Source organism: Anas acuta, chromosome 6, assembly GCF_963932015.1.
Source record: "Anas acuta chromosome 6, bAnaAcu1.1, whole genome shotgun sequence".
Lineage (NCBI taxonomy): Eukaryota > Metazoa > Chordata > Aves > Anseriformes > Anatidae > Anas > Anas acuta.
In genome coordinates this window covers 22,019,213-22,038,539 of record NC_088984.1, presented here as the reverse complement: position 1 = coordinate 22,038,539, position 19,327 = coordinate 22,019,213, and the positions used below count along the sequence as shown (strand labels likewise).

At 36.1% G+C, this 19,327-nt stretch overlaps 1 protein-coding gene across 3 annotated transcripts in view; it reads left to right on the top strand.

The window, feature by feature from the left end:
* The window catches only part of OLA1 (Obg like ATPase 1), a 109,117-nt gene that overhangs the window by 64,122 nt on the left and 25,668 nt on the right, over nucleotides 1–19,327 (top strand). For all 3 annotated transcript variants that reach the window (XM_068685712.1, XM_068685713.1, XM_068685715.1), the window contains 2 exons: nucleotides 4,932–5,012; nucleotides 5,275–5,372. In XM_068685712.1, the coding sequence (XP_068541813.1) occupies nucleotides 4,932–5,012; nucleotides 5,275–5,372 (179 nt within the window). The remainder of the gene's footprint in view (nucleotides 1–4,931; nucleotides 5,013–5,274; nucleotides 5,373–19,327) is intronic.

Sequence of the window (19,327 nt, the reverse complement as noted above, 5' to 3'; positions counted from 1 at the left end):
CCTGACTTTTTGGTGAGATGCAAGCATGTGAAATCTTCATATCTAAGCATTTTTTTAATGCCTTTTATCATTTTTCTCCCATCTTTTGATATTTCATCAGATAAGTGTGGAAGTATTCACCTTTGACATTAGTATTTATGTACTCGAAGACTGCATTAGTCCTTTTAGTTACAGTACAGTAACTAAAGCCTAATCTTGTAAAGTTCAAGTCTTGGTCAGTCTTGCAAGGGGCATGTCCTCTACCTGGTAAATACTTTGTCCTCCCTTTCACATTTCCCCACCCAGTATCCATATGAGCTTGAATTTATTCTAATGATACACGTTGTTTACTTTCGCTAAATCTATCTGACAGTTCTGGTCACTACATGTGCGATTCATGTTTTTAGTCATTTATTCTTGTAATCTGTGTCATTAAAATGGTCTTTTTCATTATTTTTTTTTACGATGTTGATGAAAGTTAAGTAGCAATATGCAAATAATTTATTTGGAGCACCACCCACTGAATTTTCTACCTACATTTACACTCAAGACCTGCTGGTTAGGTAGTGTTGATTCCATTTAGTGTATGCAGTATTTGTTTTTTAATTAAAATACTTTTATATGACTTAGCCAAATTCCTTAGGGAAGTCTGAATATTATTAATTTTACACTATTACTACTGGCATGCTATGCTGTTGACTCCTGTATGAAATGAGGGGTGCTAACTAAGAGATCCGGGTAACATTTTAGGTAGGCTTTCTTTTTTTTCAGAGGAACGCAACAGTGAAGTTGATGGAATTTGGCCAATTTCACTTCATTTGCCATGTTGCTACTTTGGTATAGCAATGTCTAAATTAAAATATTTTAATTAAACATCTGCTTTTGAAGAGTGTTCATAGGTAGTTGGTCAGTTATTATAGCTTGGAAGTACAGAGGCAAACAAATAAGGTGCTATGAAGCACCTTGTTTCCTAGAAATCTCTTGTCTGGGGGAAGGAAAGAGCCCTATATTCACAGTTAGTCTCCGTAGTAGCAGAGACTTTTGCACTGCCTGCAAAATCACAGAGTTCACTTGCACTTTGAAGTGTGAAGTGATAATCCTCACAACTGCTTACTTCTTTATTAAATTTGCGGAAGTTAATTACATGCCCTGCTAATTTCCAACAAAACCCTCTCAATTCTCTGATGCCAAGTAGGCAAGTGAGTTTTCCAAGCTTCAGTTTAGTCCCTCACGCTGTAAGAAGAATTTGGCATTGGCACACATTATTACTATCATCCATCCAGAGAGTTTATTAATATATGCACATTTATCTACACAGTAGTGTCTCATGAGCATATCTTGATAAATCTGCTAAATGCAATTTAAATGTATTTCTTCATGGTATTTTATACTGTTGGGATTTACTGTTAAGGTCCTGTTTAACATTTCTGGGTTGACTACTTGCCTTCATTTGAAAAGGAGAGCAGGTCCTAAATTAAAATCTCCATACTGCATATAGCTAAATATACCAACCATTCACATGTACTAAATATACTGCCATATTGCCACAGTCAGAAATGATCTAATGTTTAAAACAGCGGTATTTGATATTCATAATGTTTGCTGTACTTCACGTGCTTTGACGATCGTAACTAAATCAGATTTTGGAGGCTTTTTGGGTGGTGTTTTTAAATGATGCTTGGTATAATGTTGCTATTTGAAAAACAGAACCAGAGTCCCCCTCTCATCAGAGAAGGAGAAGGGCATCGTTCTGCTGCTGACAGATTGGCCTTGCAGCACACAACTGGGGAGGCCAGGCCTAATGAAACAAAGTGGATCATTGCTCTGTGTTCTGTTATTGAGCATCCCCGGGTTAACTAGAGTAATGACTAAATGTGTTTAAATGACTGCTACAATGAGAGTGAAGATAAAAAAAAAAAAAAAAAAAAAAAAAAAGGTCAGTTCATATTCTTTTGCCAGGCCTAAACAGAAACAAGTAATAAAAGTAAAAACAGTGCTTAATAAAAGACACCCTGAAAACGTGCTTTTTGTGTGTTTATTTAGTTTTGGGGTGGCCGAGAGAAGGAGAAATACCTGGGAAAACTTGCCTTTCTTCTTATTGTTATTAGCAGTTGACAGATCTGTCGTTAAAGGGTCATATTAAATCTCAAGTGAAGGCGACACCGCCACTGGTGCAGGGGAATCCGAGTTCATCTGTTACACGTGTCATTTGAGTTGTGGGCTCCTTCCCTTAAATTCTGCTTGGTGTGGCTGTCCCGGTATTCTGTCAGAGAAAATTTGTCTCTGAATAATCGTTTCCACTTTTTTTCCTGTGTGTCTTCCTGTCTTACCAGCTTTGAACATAGATGTTATGTTTGCTAATAAGTTTGTCCTTTTTTTCAAGAAAGCTTTCCAATACTTCGCCACTTTCTGTGTAAAACTGACGCAAGCTTGCATGCATACAGCTGTCAGTTCTGCGCAGCAGGTTGGGTTGAGCAGCCTTCCCTGCAGAAGTTACCCATGCAATTATTCCTCTGGAACAACAGCTGTGAACTGCGTAAAGTTGGGTACCTAAAACTGAACTCTGAAAAATTAGGTCTCTTTCAAAATTGGCTTAGACATGTAGCTAGAAGTAGCCAGCTGAATGGGGAAGTGACTCTCTGATTCACATCTCTGTGCTTAGATATGCTTTAGAAAGAGCAAACGTTGTTTGTTGTATTGATTCTTGAAATTTTTGGAGGTTCCATGTTATGTAGCTATCCTTACAGCGTGATTGGAAAAAAAACAACCATGAACTTATTGTAGCTTAAGCCTAAAAATTGGCTTTGACAACTCTTGCTATAGTGTTTTCTTCTGTAATTTTTTTATTGACTCTAATTTATATGCAATAATGAATTGCTGTTGGAGGGGAATTGTAATGCTGAAAGACACGTGGTAGGTGCCTATAGAATTATTTAAAAACCTGAAATATCAGGTAGTCAGAATTCCTTCACTGCTAGACAGGAATTCGAGACTGCGTTGATTTTTTTTTTTTTGTCGATCTATTTAAATGAAAGCTTAAGATAAAGATCTTAAATGAAAGGCACCTATTGCCAGAACTGCTTCCCTTGCCTCGTTTGTAGCGATTAATTAAAAAATAAAAAGCAGATAGGGTTAAAGATAAGATGGCACCGTGGTTTTCTTTATGTGTAATCTTGTTGCATGTCTCTACATAAGCTGTTCTGGCCACTCATCACAGTAACCAGCTGGGCCATTTCACCTGCTGGAGCCATTAAAGAGGACTCTCTCCCCCTAGATTAATCCCCTCCGACATTAGTTTTTTGCTCTGACAACTGGAGCAGGCATTCAGAATTTGCAGGTGGCCAGTGTGACGCACATAATTGCCTACAATTTTAGGCAATGAATAAAAATGGTCTACATTACTTGTCAAAGGTTGTATATGCAGTGCCAAGTGAGATCTATGGGAAGCCTTTTAGGGTTTAAAGAACAGTTAATAGCAAAGCTGCACAGTGCTTTTTTAATCATAATGCATTTGTAATATAGCACTTTGATCTTCTCCTTGTAGGAAATGGTGTTATATTAGCCACTTTTAAACATTTATGAGTGAAATTCACTTATAGGAGAGTAAAAGTGATTATTCTTCGTCAGAACATGTTAGATTTCATTAAAAGTTTTAGCTTGCCCCTTCCTTGTTAAAATCTGTGGGGAGTCATGTTCCTGGAGGGTTTCAAATCAGGATCTGAAGATTTTGAAGAGCTTTGTCTTTGTTTTTCGCTGCAGCAACTGCTTGACTAGGAAAGACTGTAGTAAATACTGATGTTATTTGTGGTTGTTTATAGCGTGCTTCAGCCGCATAGCATTAAGTGTAAAAAAATTTTGTGCGTGCAACGGTTTCGGGAACGTTTCTTTGTATTTCAAATACCTTAATTCTCCGTTGTGTCAATTATAACCCCCAAAAATGCATTATTTAAAGCATGATCATAAATTATCTACCAGAAAAAATCGACTCTGAAATGTACTACTCCTAGAAGAGGCAAGTTTGACCTTTCAGACCCAAGAGCCTTTTATTAACACCTGCCTGTAAGGAGAGCCATGCCACACGCAGCTTTCAGATTCAGCACCACAAAACTGATGAGGAAAGGCTTGAAGGGTTCAGTTTGTGTCACTTGCTGTTTGCCGTTTCCATTTCACAGATGATTAATCTTTCTGTGAAGAAAGGCCAGAGAAACAAAGCACATTGGGCTCTTCCTGCAGTTACTCCTTCTGAATGCACACTAGCTTGCTAACTAAAAGGCCTTTAGATTTCCTGCAGAGAGAGATGTTCTGAAAGTGAATGCAGCTGGTTGGAGGTCACCAGTGCAAGGCTCTTGCCATTGTGTAATGGAGGCTTTGGCAGGTTTCATTTTGGGGGGGAGGGAGAAGGTGTTGGCAAAAAATTAATGCGGAATAAAAAGGGCTCTGGCCATTTGAATTAATTTCTTGAAGGGTGGATCATCAATAATAGGCTCAATTTCTTTTGCTAACAATCGAAAAAAAATATATTCGCGGTGTTTTTTCCCCACCCATTCCCTTCTCTTAATGGCATGTTTATATTGTACGTGGTCTCTCCCGCTGGATGCTGAAATGTCGCGTCTTACTGAGTTTGAAAAGCAATCTAAAATGTACCGATTTTTACATATGTTTTATGAGCTCTTCTAATTTTCATGATGGCAAGAGATGATACTTGGATAATATGTATTTAACTTTCTGATTATGTGATTTGTATTTCTGCAGTAATTGCTATTTCTCTTTAGTGACTCAAAGCAGGAATTTTTATTTTTCTGGGGTAGTAAAAATTGTTCTTAAAAGATGCCATCTAATTTTTAATTCGTTTGTACATTTTGAATTTTAATGTATACACGCCGTGTTTATGGAAGAGAATTGTCTGATATCCAGCTGAGTTTTTGACTTTGTTTTTTCTTGATCTCGCATAGGACGTAATGTGCAAAATCAAAACCTGGGTAATAGATGAAAAGAAAGCTGTCCGCTTCTATCATGATTGGAATGACAAAGAGGTAGGCTATAAGTATTATCCCATGAATTGACTTCTAATTTTGCTACCTGTTACTGTCTTCTCTTTTAAAAGTTTTTTTAAAGAATTCGTATTCAGAGTGTACTGAATGTTAAATTTATAAGACAGTGCTGTGTTTGTCAGTGTGATCTACATACTGAACTTTAATTCTGCTGCCTTCTCAGAAATGCCATAAGGAAAATAGTCCTAAAATTAAGTTGGTATAACTTGTTATTAAAATTCTCTTCCTGTATTTTGACTTCTAGATTGATGTTTTGAACAAGCATTTGTTTTTCACTTCAAAACCAATGATCTACTTGGTTAACCTCTCTGAAAAAGACTACATAAGAAAGAAAAACAAATGGTGAGTGTGTTCAGCTCAAATATCTAGATTTATTTCTATGTCACATTTTTTTCAATGGCAAATAATTCCTTGCTCATTAAGATCAAAGTATGTTAATTAAAATAGGAATAAAAACTAACATTGCACTTCGTTTTGCCTGTTATGCTCCCACTGATATGCTGCTGAGTACAATGCATATGGCGAAACCCTGAATGAAAGTGTAGAATAGAAAACAATATATTTCCTTCCCTTTATTTTTATGTGAATCCACTAACTCTGAAGAAACAGCTTTGATTTAGAACTAAAGATTTAAATGAACACACACTTTTATCTTGTTGTATAATGCTGATCATCTGAACATCTTTTTCATTCCAAGGGAATGAATTGAATGCCAGAGGAGTAAAGCTATGTGAGTTGCACAGAAGGCTTTCAAACTGTGGCAAAATTGCGCATTTTAACAGTACACTTCTGTTGGCAGTTGGGTTCCTTGTTTCCTTGCTACTGCTTGCACTTTGCTTACAGTTTATAGGCCTGCCTTGATGGTCTTGAATGCCACAAACAGTGCAGGTTTTGTTCACGTATTCCTGACATCAATATTATGACTTAAGTACATGATGGTTATGAAATCAATCTATCAGACATTCATTGAACTGGTTGAAGATTCAGTCCTAGCATGGTAGACATATGGTGGGAATCTGCTGTTGAGAAGTACAGCATTTAGCATGTCAGAGGAAGCTCTAGATGGGATAAATATTTGGTTTGTGGAGGAGGGAAGAGATTAAATAGTATATTATGAAGAAAAATCAATAGCAGTATATTTAAAAAAAAAAAAAAACAACAACCTTTTTATATTTTTTTAGTATTCACATCTTTAAACACTTCACTTGTGAGATACTTTGAAGATATATAAACGCATGTTTGTGAACAGATATATGCATGTAACTCATCCAAACAAATCAAAAGTATCCAAAGCGGAATATCTGAATTCTCCTAAAGTACACCCTCTGTTTCTCCCTGTACTTCATTAAGTACTTAGATGCACATGGTTTCAATTTTCCATTAAAAATTCTCATTTCCATATGATATCAAAGAGTGAGAAGGCTTTAAACTGAAAAATAAACATTCATAGACTGGAAGCCAAAACAATAATTAATGTCAGATGGTTAACTCCAATAAATCATTAGAATAAATTCTGTGAAATTACTGCAACTAAAACTGTCCTTTTGATACTCCAAGAAATTTTGTGTTAGTATTAAAGAACAAAATTTAATCTATTAAATAGGAACCGATGTCAGCCCCAAAACACAGAGTTTGGATTGAACTTGGTAAACGATGTAATAATCTTAAGTTTTTCATGTTTGGCCAAATTTTATAGTTGTTAATTTAATTTATTCATTCTTTAAATGTTTTAGACGTAGGAATGTTTGAACTTTAAAAGTGGTTATATCCAGGAAAGTCTTTAAAATCTGGGTAGTAGCACTTGCTCTGTTAGGTGATTTTTTTCAAGTACAAACATTGAGCTTTCCTAAGGTTTGCTATAACAGTACGGATGTGGAAGTTTATGTGAAAATGGATGCATCGGTTTCCCTGTCCAAAAAAGGATCCTCACACCTGTATTTGGATGATTACAGGTAGAGCTCACTGGCTCTAATTGTACAGTAAATACCGTTTCCCAGACCCTAATGGTAGACAGACTACTTAGGAGACGCCAGTCTGTGATTTAGCTGTCGCCAGTCACCCCATGTTTTTTGTGAGACTGGTTGTGATGATGACATAGTTAAACCCAATTGAAAGCAAATCTTTGTATAAATTACAATTTTTAATTCGTAAAAAAAATAAAAAAAAAATCAGATGTTTGAATTGAGAAGTCATATAATGAAATGGTTTAACTGTTTCTATTACAATTAATGATTTAGTTTAAAAAAAGTATATCCAGATCTCATGGATGTTAGTGTAATTGTAGCTGAAAGATCAAAGCCTGGGTAGCTGAGTGATGTTCCAGAAGAGAATTTACCACATAGCCATTTTCAGTACAGTTTCTGCCTCCTGCTGTTCCTATTTTCCCTCAAGCTAGCCATTGACTACCCCCTGTGCATCCCTGCTCGTAAAAAATGATTGAGGAAGTATTTGTCATGTATTTATGAGTGGGAAACATTGTGTGATAGGGAAAGGCATCTACTAGAACCAGAAAGATTGCCATTTTCCTTCATTCAGCCACTCTGCTACAGCTTTAAATCCTCTGTTTATGCAACATAGCTTTTATATTTAAGAGCAGAATAAATTTTTTCTATGAAGGATGCTAACGGTAGGCTTTGCCATTTGTATGGTGCAAGCAGATGTAAATGATTAGAATTTATTTTGCTGTTAGATGCCACTTAATTTGTGATTTTTGTTACTATTTTGAGGGGCAGAGGTACACATTTGAAATGTAAGCCACATTTAGACTAGTCGTTCAACTTGAAAAAGTTTATTCCTGAGCCTAATTCATAATATTACTGTAACAAAAGTAAGGTTAATGCAGGAAATGCTCAGCAGTAAAAAATGTTTTCATAAAACTTCTACAACTATAGAACTATTTAAAACAGCAAAGAAGAGGAGAGGTGTTTTGATTGTGGGTATGAGAGGAAAACTAAAACTTTCTTTGTTTTACTGGGTCACTCTTTCAGAATTAACGAACATTTTAACTGTTAGCTAAAACACACATTTAAGTGCTAACATGTTATTTTTCAATCCTAGAAAAGAAGAAAACACAGTGAAAGATAGGACTATTGTGTGTCTGAGTAGGTGTGTTGACCTTTTGAAAGATGTAAAAACTGGAATGGCTCCAAGCAGCTACTTGCTGGTTTTAACAATGTTGAATTAGTCATTCAGTTGATTTATGATTAAGACCTAGCCCCTGAAGAGAAGCTGACATGGCAGCTGTGTTAGTTGCACTTGTGTTATGATCAGATGACAGTAATCATGATGTTGTATAGAGGAATCCACTGAAACTGTTCCTACTACGTATTGCCGTGCTCTAAGTGAATCCCTTAATCCCTTCTTTTAATAATTCCTACCACCTTAACACAATAAGCATGTATTTGAGCTTCATCATGATAGTATTCTAAATGAGTTTATTCTTTTTCAATTAAAACTGCTTTCTGAGTTACAAGATGTAATGTAAATCCATGCCATAAGACTTGTCAGCCCTTCACCTAATTAAAGGTTTATGTTTAGGTCTTGCTAAAGAGGATGCTTTTAGCAGATCATAATAGGAAATTGAATTATGAAATATGCTGAGCTAATTAATCAGTGGATGTAGTGGACTGTACTTAACATACTGTATGTTGCAGCAGTTGGGAACGATTCTTTGCAGTGCGCACCAGAAACGTTATGTGTCAGGCTAATCTTTTGACTCAACTCTTCAGGTCTAAACAGTTGATTTTTATTTATTTTTTTCTTCAGTCTTTGCATAGAATGCAACTTAAAGAACTGACTATGATGTTAAAGATTTTCTAACATGAAGCACGAAATTAGGAATATGTACAGTGTCATAATTAAGTTGTTTGAGACTTGATACAGATCTTTATATATAGTTTTCTAAAACAATTCAGACTTCTTGAGTATCCAAATTTATGTTAACATTACTATCAAGGGTTCTTTCTCAGAACGTTAGGGTAGACATCTTGTTAATGAACAAGTTGGGTTGTGATGGGATAGGGTAATTCTTCACATATCTTATTCCTATGTGTTTAAAGAAGGTGTGTTGGTTGTAATGAATAACCCTCTTCCTGTTAATTTTTATAGCGTTTGTTATGTTCTTAAGCTAGAAGAGCCACAATTAGGTGAGATGAAAGGTCTATATTTTCTGGTATCATGTTTCTGACAGGCCACTAGCAGATGTCCTGGGAAGAGTATAGGTACAGGTTAAGCAAATAGAGTATATGTGCCCAGCTTCTTGCAATCTGTTAGTGTAGAACTGACTAAACAAGATGTGATATACTTAAGGTTAATAATTTTTGACTGATTTTTATTCTATAAATTTAGCCGTTGACCTTTTCAACCTAAGTATACTCTTGGCATCCCAATATCCTGGAGCAAGGACTTCCACAGTTTAACTATGTGCTATATGGAGAAGTACTTCCTTATGCTTGTTTTGGGTCTGACACATCATAATTTCATTTGATGCTCCTCAGATCTTGTAGTATGTGAGTGAATAATTCTTTTTCATTCATCTTTTCCATATTGCTTCAGATGTTCCAGATATAACCAAAAAAAAAAAAAATCCATGAAGAAAAAAATGTCAAGGGTAAAATACAAGAAAGACCCAATGGAGTTGTGCATGAATTTATCTGCTTTGTTCAATCTTTCACTTTTAGAGTAGTTAGGAAAGAGTTAGCACCTGGTGGTGACTGGAGACTTGATGTTCTTGTTTCTGTGGGTACATGTCCACTGGTAGACTAGATCTGATAGTTGTGTGTTCTCCATCTTAGCAAAACAGTGAGGTAACTTTGTGTGCTCTTAGAGTGCAAAGGACTCAGTGCAAGAGGACTGACAGGAAAAAAAATTATATCCAGAAGGTTTTCATGTCTTCAGCACACCTGTTAAAAACAAGAAAAGAAAACTCGGGAAAAAAAAATCCTCAGCGTGAAAAATACGCTTCAGCTCCATAACTTCCCCATCCACCCTTAAATAATGTCTGCTTTCAGAGAAGTCCTGAATATATTTTCTCTGTATAGATTCTTCTTGGATTTATTAGCAGTGAATATTTGATATCCATGTTTTTTTTTTCTTAAAAAAAAAAAAAAGTTCCATAGCATTTCATGTACGTTTCAGTTTGAAATCTTCCAAAAGACATTTAAAACAAGCAAATATTAATGAAAATGGTAACATTAGTGCGACATATCATGAAGCAAAACATTTTAATGAGTAGTATTAATGATATGTGTATTTAAGAATCCTTCTCCTAATAAATAGATTTACAGGAAATACGGACAAAGAACAGCTGTGGGCCAGCTCCACCTCCTTTACAACTGAAAGTATGGTGACTAAATAAAAATATGAAACATCTCAATGTTAGTTCCACAAAACAATCTCTTTTCCCTGTCTTTGTTTCAGCCTTTTCCAAAAGCTGTCTGAAATACATGAACTTGGCAGATTTTGCTTTAAAAAATAATAATAATTAGTATCCGATATCTAAAAGTAGTTCCTCGCCTGAAAGGAGGGATCCTGTAGGTAGTGAATGTTAGCAGTGAAGAGAAAAACAGTAGTAGATCATTTTGACATGGGGCATAAAGTCTTAAACCAGCTACAGCCTTTAGAACAAACAGTTATTCACAAATACCAGCATATTGGTCATGTAACAGGGTACCTGACTCAGTGCAGAATGCTGTTGTCACTAACTTCAGCTTCTGAATTACGTTTATTTTCTGATTGTTGTGTATATTTAAATATACTGTAGGTCGCATAGTCATGGACGTTTAGGCAGATAAATCATATTTTTACTGTTTCAAGAACGTAGAATTCTTTAAATTTCAGTTACAAATCGTATTGAGAAGCTTCTATGATACAGTTGATTTAAGGTTCTCTTCTATGCTGATGGATCTGGGAAATTTTAATTTTTCTTAATATGTAGCACTTGTCCCTGCCTTACAACTGAAATGTTTTTTTTTTAAAGTAATGAGTGGATAATTATCTGTGCATAAACGGCATTCGGCATACGCGTTTTACAGTCAGATATTCAGAGTTAACAAGATGAGAATTTAGGTCTCCTCTTGTACCTGTGCTGCCTGTGAGACAGAAGACCTTACATCACAGTTTTGTTTTAACCAGAGGCTTGCATGTTTTCCATAGAGCACTTGCATACATTAACAGGGGATGGTGCATGCTGTTTGCTTAATAAACAGCTATTCTTTATTATGTCTCATACAAATTAATTAATGAATACAAATTAATTTCTCACCCATCAACCTAATTGCAATCTCTTTTCTTTCTGGCATCTTTGCCTGATGTTCCCAGTTGGCTTCTTGTCACCATCTTACCAATTCCAGTGACTTTTCATTCAGTTGTTCTGTCTGTCCCATTTATTTTTGCTCCAACCTTTTCCTAGCTGAAGTATCCTCCTTGGATCTTTGCCAGATTCTCTCCCTTTTCTTTGGTTTCATCCCATTCTTGCTGGCTTAGTTCCAGTCCAGTCCTTCAGACTGAATTTCTTTCACCAGGCATCCCGCTTTACTTTGCCTCTCCCTCCGCCCATTTGAATGTGAATGCATTTTGTTTGGGTAGCAGCAGGAACTGGAGGCCTGTCTCTAAGCATAGGGAAGATGGGTTCCCTGCTCTCAGCTCCAGTGGGTAACCTCACTTCAAACCTCAAAACAAGCCAAAAAAGACCACAAACAAGCCAAAAATAATTCTAGCTTCAATCATGTTATGGGTGCTGTGGGGCATATAAAGAGGTTAAACCGTTGAGACTGCTCAGTGTTAAATTTGAGGCGATTTTCTCTTGAGGACATGAGTTGGTGTTCTGTTGTTTGGTTTTCTTTTTCTGATAGATTATGAAGTTACTAAATCTGGATGGATTTTCACAGAAGTGCAGTGGTTCATCTCTGATACCAAATTTTCTGTGTGCCACATGTAAAGTTTTGGCTCTTAAGCAAAGCTTTTCAAAGAAAAAAAAAAAGTCATCTGGGATGTTTTAAACATGGACAACGCTGCACAGTGAAGCTGCTTTCAAAGCTTTCAGCCCACTTAATTACAACATGGCAGTTAGAAGTGGCTAAACCACTGATTGTGAAGTCAGGAAATAAGGCCTCTATAATTCACCTAGGACGTCTTGAGTCTTGAAACTGGTAAAATGGGTGGTGGTAGCAGGGAGCCTCCTGGTTCTTGGCAAGGCCTGTCCCAGGTAGATGAAGGTAGCCTTAAGCTATTCTACGACTCACCAAATACTGCAGACAGGAGAGAGCAGGGTGACCGCTGTAGGGAAGCACTGTTGGTGCAGTGTTGCAAAGGGTGCAGATGTCAGCCCTGCGTACCGCAGCTCGAAACACCGGCTCAGCACTCCCAGGCCTCAGTGCGTTAGCTCCTAGAGAGTCTCTTGTATGTCCCAAGACCATCCATGTGCTTCAAGCTGACTGTGCTATCAGAGTACCACAGAAGGGCCATGACTTAATACCTCATATCAGTAATGCTGTGCTGAGTGAAAGCATCTCTAACTTCTCTGCAACTTCATCGCTCTGTGCACGAGCTCCGTCTTACCCAGCCACACGTTATCCCAAGCCCTTTTCTGAAGAACTCAGATTTGCTTCCCATCTTCTGTTCCTTTTCTTGTTCTCTCTCCAGATAATCTTGTTGGGGTTTGTTGGACTTTTTTTGGCTGTCATCACTAAGCGCTTCAAACACAGCTCTGTGGCTGCAGAGTAATGTTGAACAACTGCAGCTCTTAAGTTCAGATGCTCCACCGGTTTTATAGTTGGCTCTTGTAATCTTAGGATTTGCTACCTGATAATGTAATAATTTTGAGTCTACTTTGGCAATTCTGAGAATCAAGCAACTTGTGCAGTAATTAGTTTAAACACTTGTGTTTTCATAGGCAGAATCTAAAGCAGTAGTTGCTAGCTTTGCTGATAAAGTTGCACAAAACAGTGAGGAGTAAGAAGGGGGCATCTCTATTTGCATACCCTGTCCAAGCATTTGAGAAACTGCATTTTCACAATCTTCAAACTGGAAATTTTCAATAACTATTTTTGTCACCATTTATAAACACATGCTACTTAGGATATATAGTACTAAGGGAGAGAATAATCTGGCATTGGGTGTCAAATCAGTTAATTACTCAACTTTGTTTCATTCAGTAAGCAGTGAAGAGAGGGACTTCCACAGAAAATGGTACGTGGTGACATAGTCAAAGGCAATGACAAACTTTGTTGCAAAGTCATTGCAGAATGACATGAAACGGACTCTGGCTGTATCATGAGGTACAGCATCCTTTTCAAATTTCAATCTGTTTAAAACTGTGAAGAATGCTCAAACAGCTCAGAAACAAATGTGAGACGCATAGATACGTCTGAGCATCGATTTTTGTTACTGCATAGTATAGTTGGAGAAAGTAAAGACTGATAAATGACTATGCCTGTTCCTCATTCTTCCCATTTTTTTGTGTAAAAGGCTTTAATTTTCTGCAGCTTGCATTCCAACACGTGGTAATTTTGTGCTTTATGCCTTAGTCGTCTTTGCTATTTCCCTAAAAGCTTCTTTGCTGGTGACATAAAAAAATGTTTTTTGTTTTTTCTTTTTTTTTTTTTTTTTGGGGGGGGGAGGTGTGGAGGAATGCTCTCTATTTTAAAATCAAGTTACCTAATTTGGACTTGATGATCTTGAGGTCTCTTCCAACCTAGAAATTCTGTAATAAAAAATCAATATTGTCTAGTAATCGTTTTTTTTTTTTTTTCCTTGAATAATGTCAGTCATCTCCTGAATGACATCTGCAGAGGTGTCGTGCATTCTGTCAGTCCTCTTTGTCAAAGGCTTTCCAAATGTGCCTGGAGGGATTTAAGCGTAGCCTGTGTGTAGCTGTGGTCCTTCACTGAACACTGGTATCACGGGTGTGATTGGCTAAACAGCATGCTGCTCCCATGCCTAAACGAGGATTTCTAGCTTGTGAATAGATTCTTTTTTAGAATGTTTCTGTCTTAAATGCATTTGCTGAATGTCATTGCAGTTTAGTGCATAGCTTTTGACAAGGTACAGTCAAGCAGCCCCATATTACTTTTACTGTCAGCTAAATGAGTTTGGGTATTTTCAGTAGCTTCATACCTTTTCATAGGCTCTCTGCTGAAATTTTTAGCTTCAGAGATTTCTCATCTTGCGTTTTACTGGCTTATGATCTTAGATTCAGACTAGCTTCTATTTAGGGGTGTAGGCACCTTTCTATCATAGTGCTCACACGCAGATAAATCAACTGACTCAAACACTGAAACAGATGAAGTAAAAGACAAAAAGAAAAAAAAAACCTTTTCCTCACTTGTCTTTGTTACAAGAACGATAAACAGGGAAGGGAAGACAACTTAAGAAATCAGCCTTTATTCTGAGGACCAGATTCTGGAATTTACAGTATGTTCCAGTTGAGATTTACTTGCTCTGAGCATCATCAACACAACCCCATCAGCAGATCCGTGGGGATTTTGGAACAGGGTATGGTTCTAACCACCATATCAGTGCTGTCCTCTGTCTACAGGATGGTAAATAGTTTTAGTGAATACACTCTTACTCATTTTGGAGTAAAACAGTTTGACTGTGCGCGTAAGACAGTAGATGTTTGTGTCAAAATTCCTTTCATGTTTCAAAATTGTGATAAAGACATTGCTAATGAAGAAGTTTCCTTGCTCATTTGTGGCTTGCGCATTATAAGCACAGCCACCTTTATTGCAGTGATTTTTGTGTGCATGAAATAATGTCAATGAGACAGAGAAGGGAGTAAGGTAAAATAGTCTTCTCAGTTGTATTTCCCAGGGATAAAGGTTATTCACTTATTGCAAATGAGAGTCAAAATGTACGTGGAGAAGAGCTCTTCTGCATTGTTCTGTTTACTGTTGACTAGTAGAAATGTATTCCCTTTTGTGACATAAGTTAAAAAGGTCTGGTTACACTTGTGTCATTACTGTGTAAGCGAAGTATGCTAACATACTGTAGCTGAATCAAGTTATCTGTTCTGCATTTTTGAACCTCAGGAGAGTTTTGACATGGAAAGAGCAGTAGGGGCTGATCTACAAATGCCATGGTTTGGCTTATGAGCTAGAAGGTTAGCTTGAATTTGTCTCATTAATGAGCAGGTCTCATGCTAGAAAATAGGATTTTTTGTTCTTTTAAGTAAAGGGTGTTTTGCCTTTTTTTTTTTTCTTTGCAAATCATCTAGTAGGGTTGTTCAAGATCACATTTAATAGAACATTATTATTATGTTTGATAAGAATTGTGTATTCTTAAGTTATTGTATGTGAAGTTATTAGTTTATTATTATAACGTATAGAGCCATGTGTTTTTCAGAATGAATGAGCATTGTTAGCCAGACAACATAGGAACAGAAGTTGCATGTACTCCATAAAGCAAACAAGTTGCTCTTTCAAATCAAGGAAAAAATAGATGCTTTGGGTATATGTGCCCTGCTTTTAATAACATCTGTTGGGTCATGATTATTATCACTATATCTGATGTAACGTTTAAAACCCACGAGCATACGTTTATTTTTGTGTGGGTCCTATTGAGAAGGCGGAGAGAAAGGCCTTTAAATGACTGTAGAGAGGTGAGCAGCTGTGTTCTCATCCCTGTTCTATGCTGGACAAGGGAAGAAAGTATTTGCTTTCCACGTGTTAGGATCTGATACCTCCTGAAATTTTCTTTTGTGATTGGTCTGTGGCATTCCCATTCTCTGGGAGAATGGTTGATGGAATATTGCAGCTTTCTACAAATAAGTGAATGTTAAACATCAGTCAATGAAAAATAATTTATTACAAATAGAAAAATGTCTGAAAGGAAATTCTTTGATACAGTTGGAAATATAAGCTGCTTTGGTTTGGCATGCATTTTTCAAGTTTATTTTTGTGCTGAAGTAAACTATTTGTTTTACAGTTGACAGATGTTTTTTCATTGACAATTATGTTTGAAAATATGATGCTTTAAAAATTATTAAAAGCTTTTTATTTTGTGGTTATAGCTCGATTTTATGTATTAAGTATATGGATTTATGTTTTCTTTTAATTGCTCCTTTTTCCCAAGTACGGTTACTTACCTTCTAAAGTTTTGGCAGAGGATTTTGTTTTCACAATTTCCTATAATGATTCACAGTTTCCTATAACGATTAATAATAATGACTGATGTTCACACATTGATAGTCACTGGTTTTATGTATACTTGTTTTAAAACCAAGAATAGGTGCTTCTTCATGTTCAGATTGGAGAGAAAGGTTTATAGGTTATATCATTTTAATGGGAGACCTATCCCATTCGATACCTTATTTCATAGTATATTTCCTTTGATAGTTTATTTACCCTTTGTTACCACTACTTGACCTTAATTATTGTTAATTTAATAAGAAATTACAGTAAGATAAAGTTTGGGATTTACTGTGTTCCAGCAATAATTACTAAAATCTGAAGAAATATTTAGAAGATAAATAGGTGAAAGAGTAGACGCACATGCTGGTTTTGTACTTCATTGGGTTGAACAGTGAGAATGGATTCATCAGGTCGATTTGATAAAGTTTCACTTTGGTTTTCATGTACTGGCACAGTGTTACAATTCTAAAGTTAAAATAATTTTAAGTCCAAACAAATGGCTTTTATTAAAATAAATAATCTTAACACTTAATACATTGAAAACCTACAAAATCTTGTGGATCTAAAACATGTGATGGTTCTTCCAGCTTGTTTTATTTCAGAGGCTCGTTAAATCCATACCTGTTTTTATTTAATAAAGTCTTGATGTCTCAGGATACTCAGATTAATGAAGTGTGTGTGCATATGCACGCGTGTTCAGTTTCCTATAGGATTTTTTAAATTATTATTATTTAAAAATAACTTTATGGAGGGTAAATGTTTGTCTTTGGCTCCCTCTATCTGCCTGTCTCTATTTGTCTTTGTGAATTAATGATTTTTCATAACTTGCATCCATCAAATAGATTGGAGTCAGCTGAAGAATGTCTACAAGTATTCCATGTAGGTGTTCTGTAAGAAAATAACTAAAAATGTTGTCAAAGAGACATGGAGGACTAGTAACAAATTCAGTTATACAAGCTCAAAAAAGTGGCTGATGTCTTTATGCCTAAATTATATTTCTAAAATATTTTTGCATTCTAGTCAAGGTCTAATTTCTGCATTAGGTTTTCAATAAAGATATTGTTATATGCTCAAGGTATATTAAACAGAAGCATTTTAGTTGCCTGTCTTGCAGCAGCGTGTGTTTGTGTGATAGCCTTTTGTTTTTGATTTCTGGTTATGTCAGTGCCCTATTGACATAAAAGGTAACTAGATTGTTCTATTAGTGATTTCTGACACAGAAATGATTTGGTGTGCTAACGCTATTTCTGACAGAAGATATAAAGTTTTGACAAACATGCATGGCACAGCAAGTGTCCAATTCTAAAGAGCAAAATAAATGCAAACCACCATTATGGGGAACACAAACAGCCTGAAAGCAAGTTATCAGTAAGCAAATAATTGTTGAACTGTTATGAATGGAATAGGATGTTGAAATAGGGCATGATTGGCTGATGTTACATATGTCCTTGATTACCTTCCTTGTGCTTTTATCCTAATAAGTGACATTCTTTGTATTCCCTTGGATGGCTAGACAGTCTGACACTGAAGAAGAATAAATATTGCATGTGGTACACATTAAGCTGTCATCTAGGACAGCATTTATAAAAAGTAACTAGAAAAATTCATAAGAAATTCTGCAGTGCTACAGTTTCCTGGCTCCAGTCATAATTGTCAAAGTTCTTGACACATTCAGGTCTTCTGAAATGATTTGGGTTTACAGTTACTTGGTGTATGAATAATTATTAAGGATTCATTTTCTGTGATGATGCAGACTGTTAATGTTAGATCTCCAAATGTTGCATTTTCACTAAAGGCCATGTAGTTTAATAAAAAAAAAAAAAAAAGGCACAAGTGTGGTGTACGTAGCTAGTGCTGCTGCAGAAAATAGAATCAGCAGATGTATATGTATAAAAATAAAAGTAACGGACCAAATTAAAAAACTCTTTTTCAAATACTGACTTTGAGTCTCTGTGGAATATCCATTGTGAACATGCACTGTTACTGTTATCCTACTTTGGAAATAGAGCTGCTTTTTGTGTAAAATAGCAATATTTTGTCTTTTTTCTCTGACTTGAAGTTAAGACTCAAAGGCAACGTAGCAGGATATAGTCATCTCTGCAAGGGCAATGGAGAAAAACCTTTTTGAACTATCTAAGCTAATGAGTTAGTGTTTGAATTGTAATTATTTTAACCTTTAATTTTGAGAAGAGGGAAGTGTGATAGTTACATTCTTCATACTTGCAAGTCAATTTCTTTTGATGACTTGCATGTTGACCAAATGTTCAATGGCTCCTTTGCCTTTCCAGGTGTTAATCTATCGCTTAATGTAATACCATGATACTATCTGGAACTTGACACAAAATGTCACTATATATATCTTAAGAGACTCTCACAGCTCTATTACTGAGCAAGTCAGTGGAGCATTTTCACTACATATTGTATTCGTGGTATAATCTGGTTTTGCTACAAGTGAAAATGCAGCCTTCTTCCATTTGTGGCTGTATGTCTCTGCATTTGTGACAGTATTGTCTAGTTAAGTGATCAGTTTACTATTTTACTGAATTTACACCATCCTGTAGGGAAAAAAAGTTTACCTGAGGACTGAAGTAATCTCACAGATAGCATTGTGTGTGTTCTCATGCCTCTTCCAAGTAGCCTATAACTTAGAAGACCTCACTGTGAGCAGCTTGGAATGGGAAAATAGATCCACTGGCTCTTTCATAAGTTTGTGTTTAATATTAATTGAAAAGCATTAAAATGGTCCTCAAAACCGTGTTAGAAAAAATGTGTATTCTTGAGAGCATGTAAAGCTGAAACACCTGTTTTGGTTGAAGAAAGTTTTCTTCAAGTATAACACAGCTCAAATGTTACAGGTAACTGTTAACTCTGTAGACCACTACAGAGCACAAAATATTTGCCCAACTGGTAAATTGAACTCTAAGTCCCACTGTGGGAAATTGCTTTGCTGTGCTCCAAACAGCAGTTATCTCAGTAATTGTACCTGAATTCTTTTGTGGCTAATAGACAGTTGATGTCCTTTTTACCATGACAGAATTATTTTTGCTACAACATTATTAATTGCAAAAATTTCAGATAAGATGTCTTCGTGTAGTTTCAGATGGCATGAGCACGATTTTTAATTGGTGCTGCGAGTGAGCTGGTTTTTGAGTTGAGAACCTGCGTACC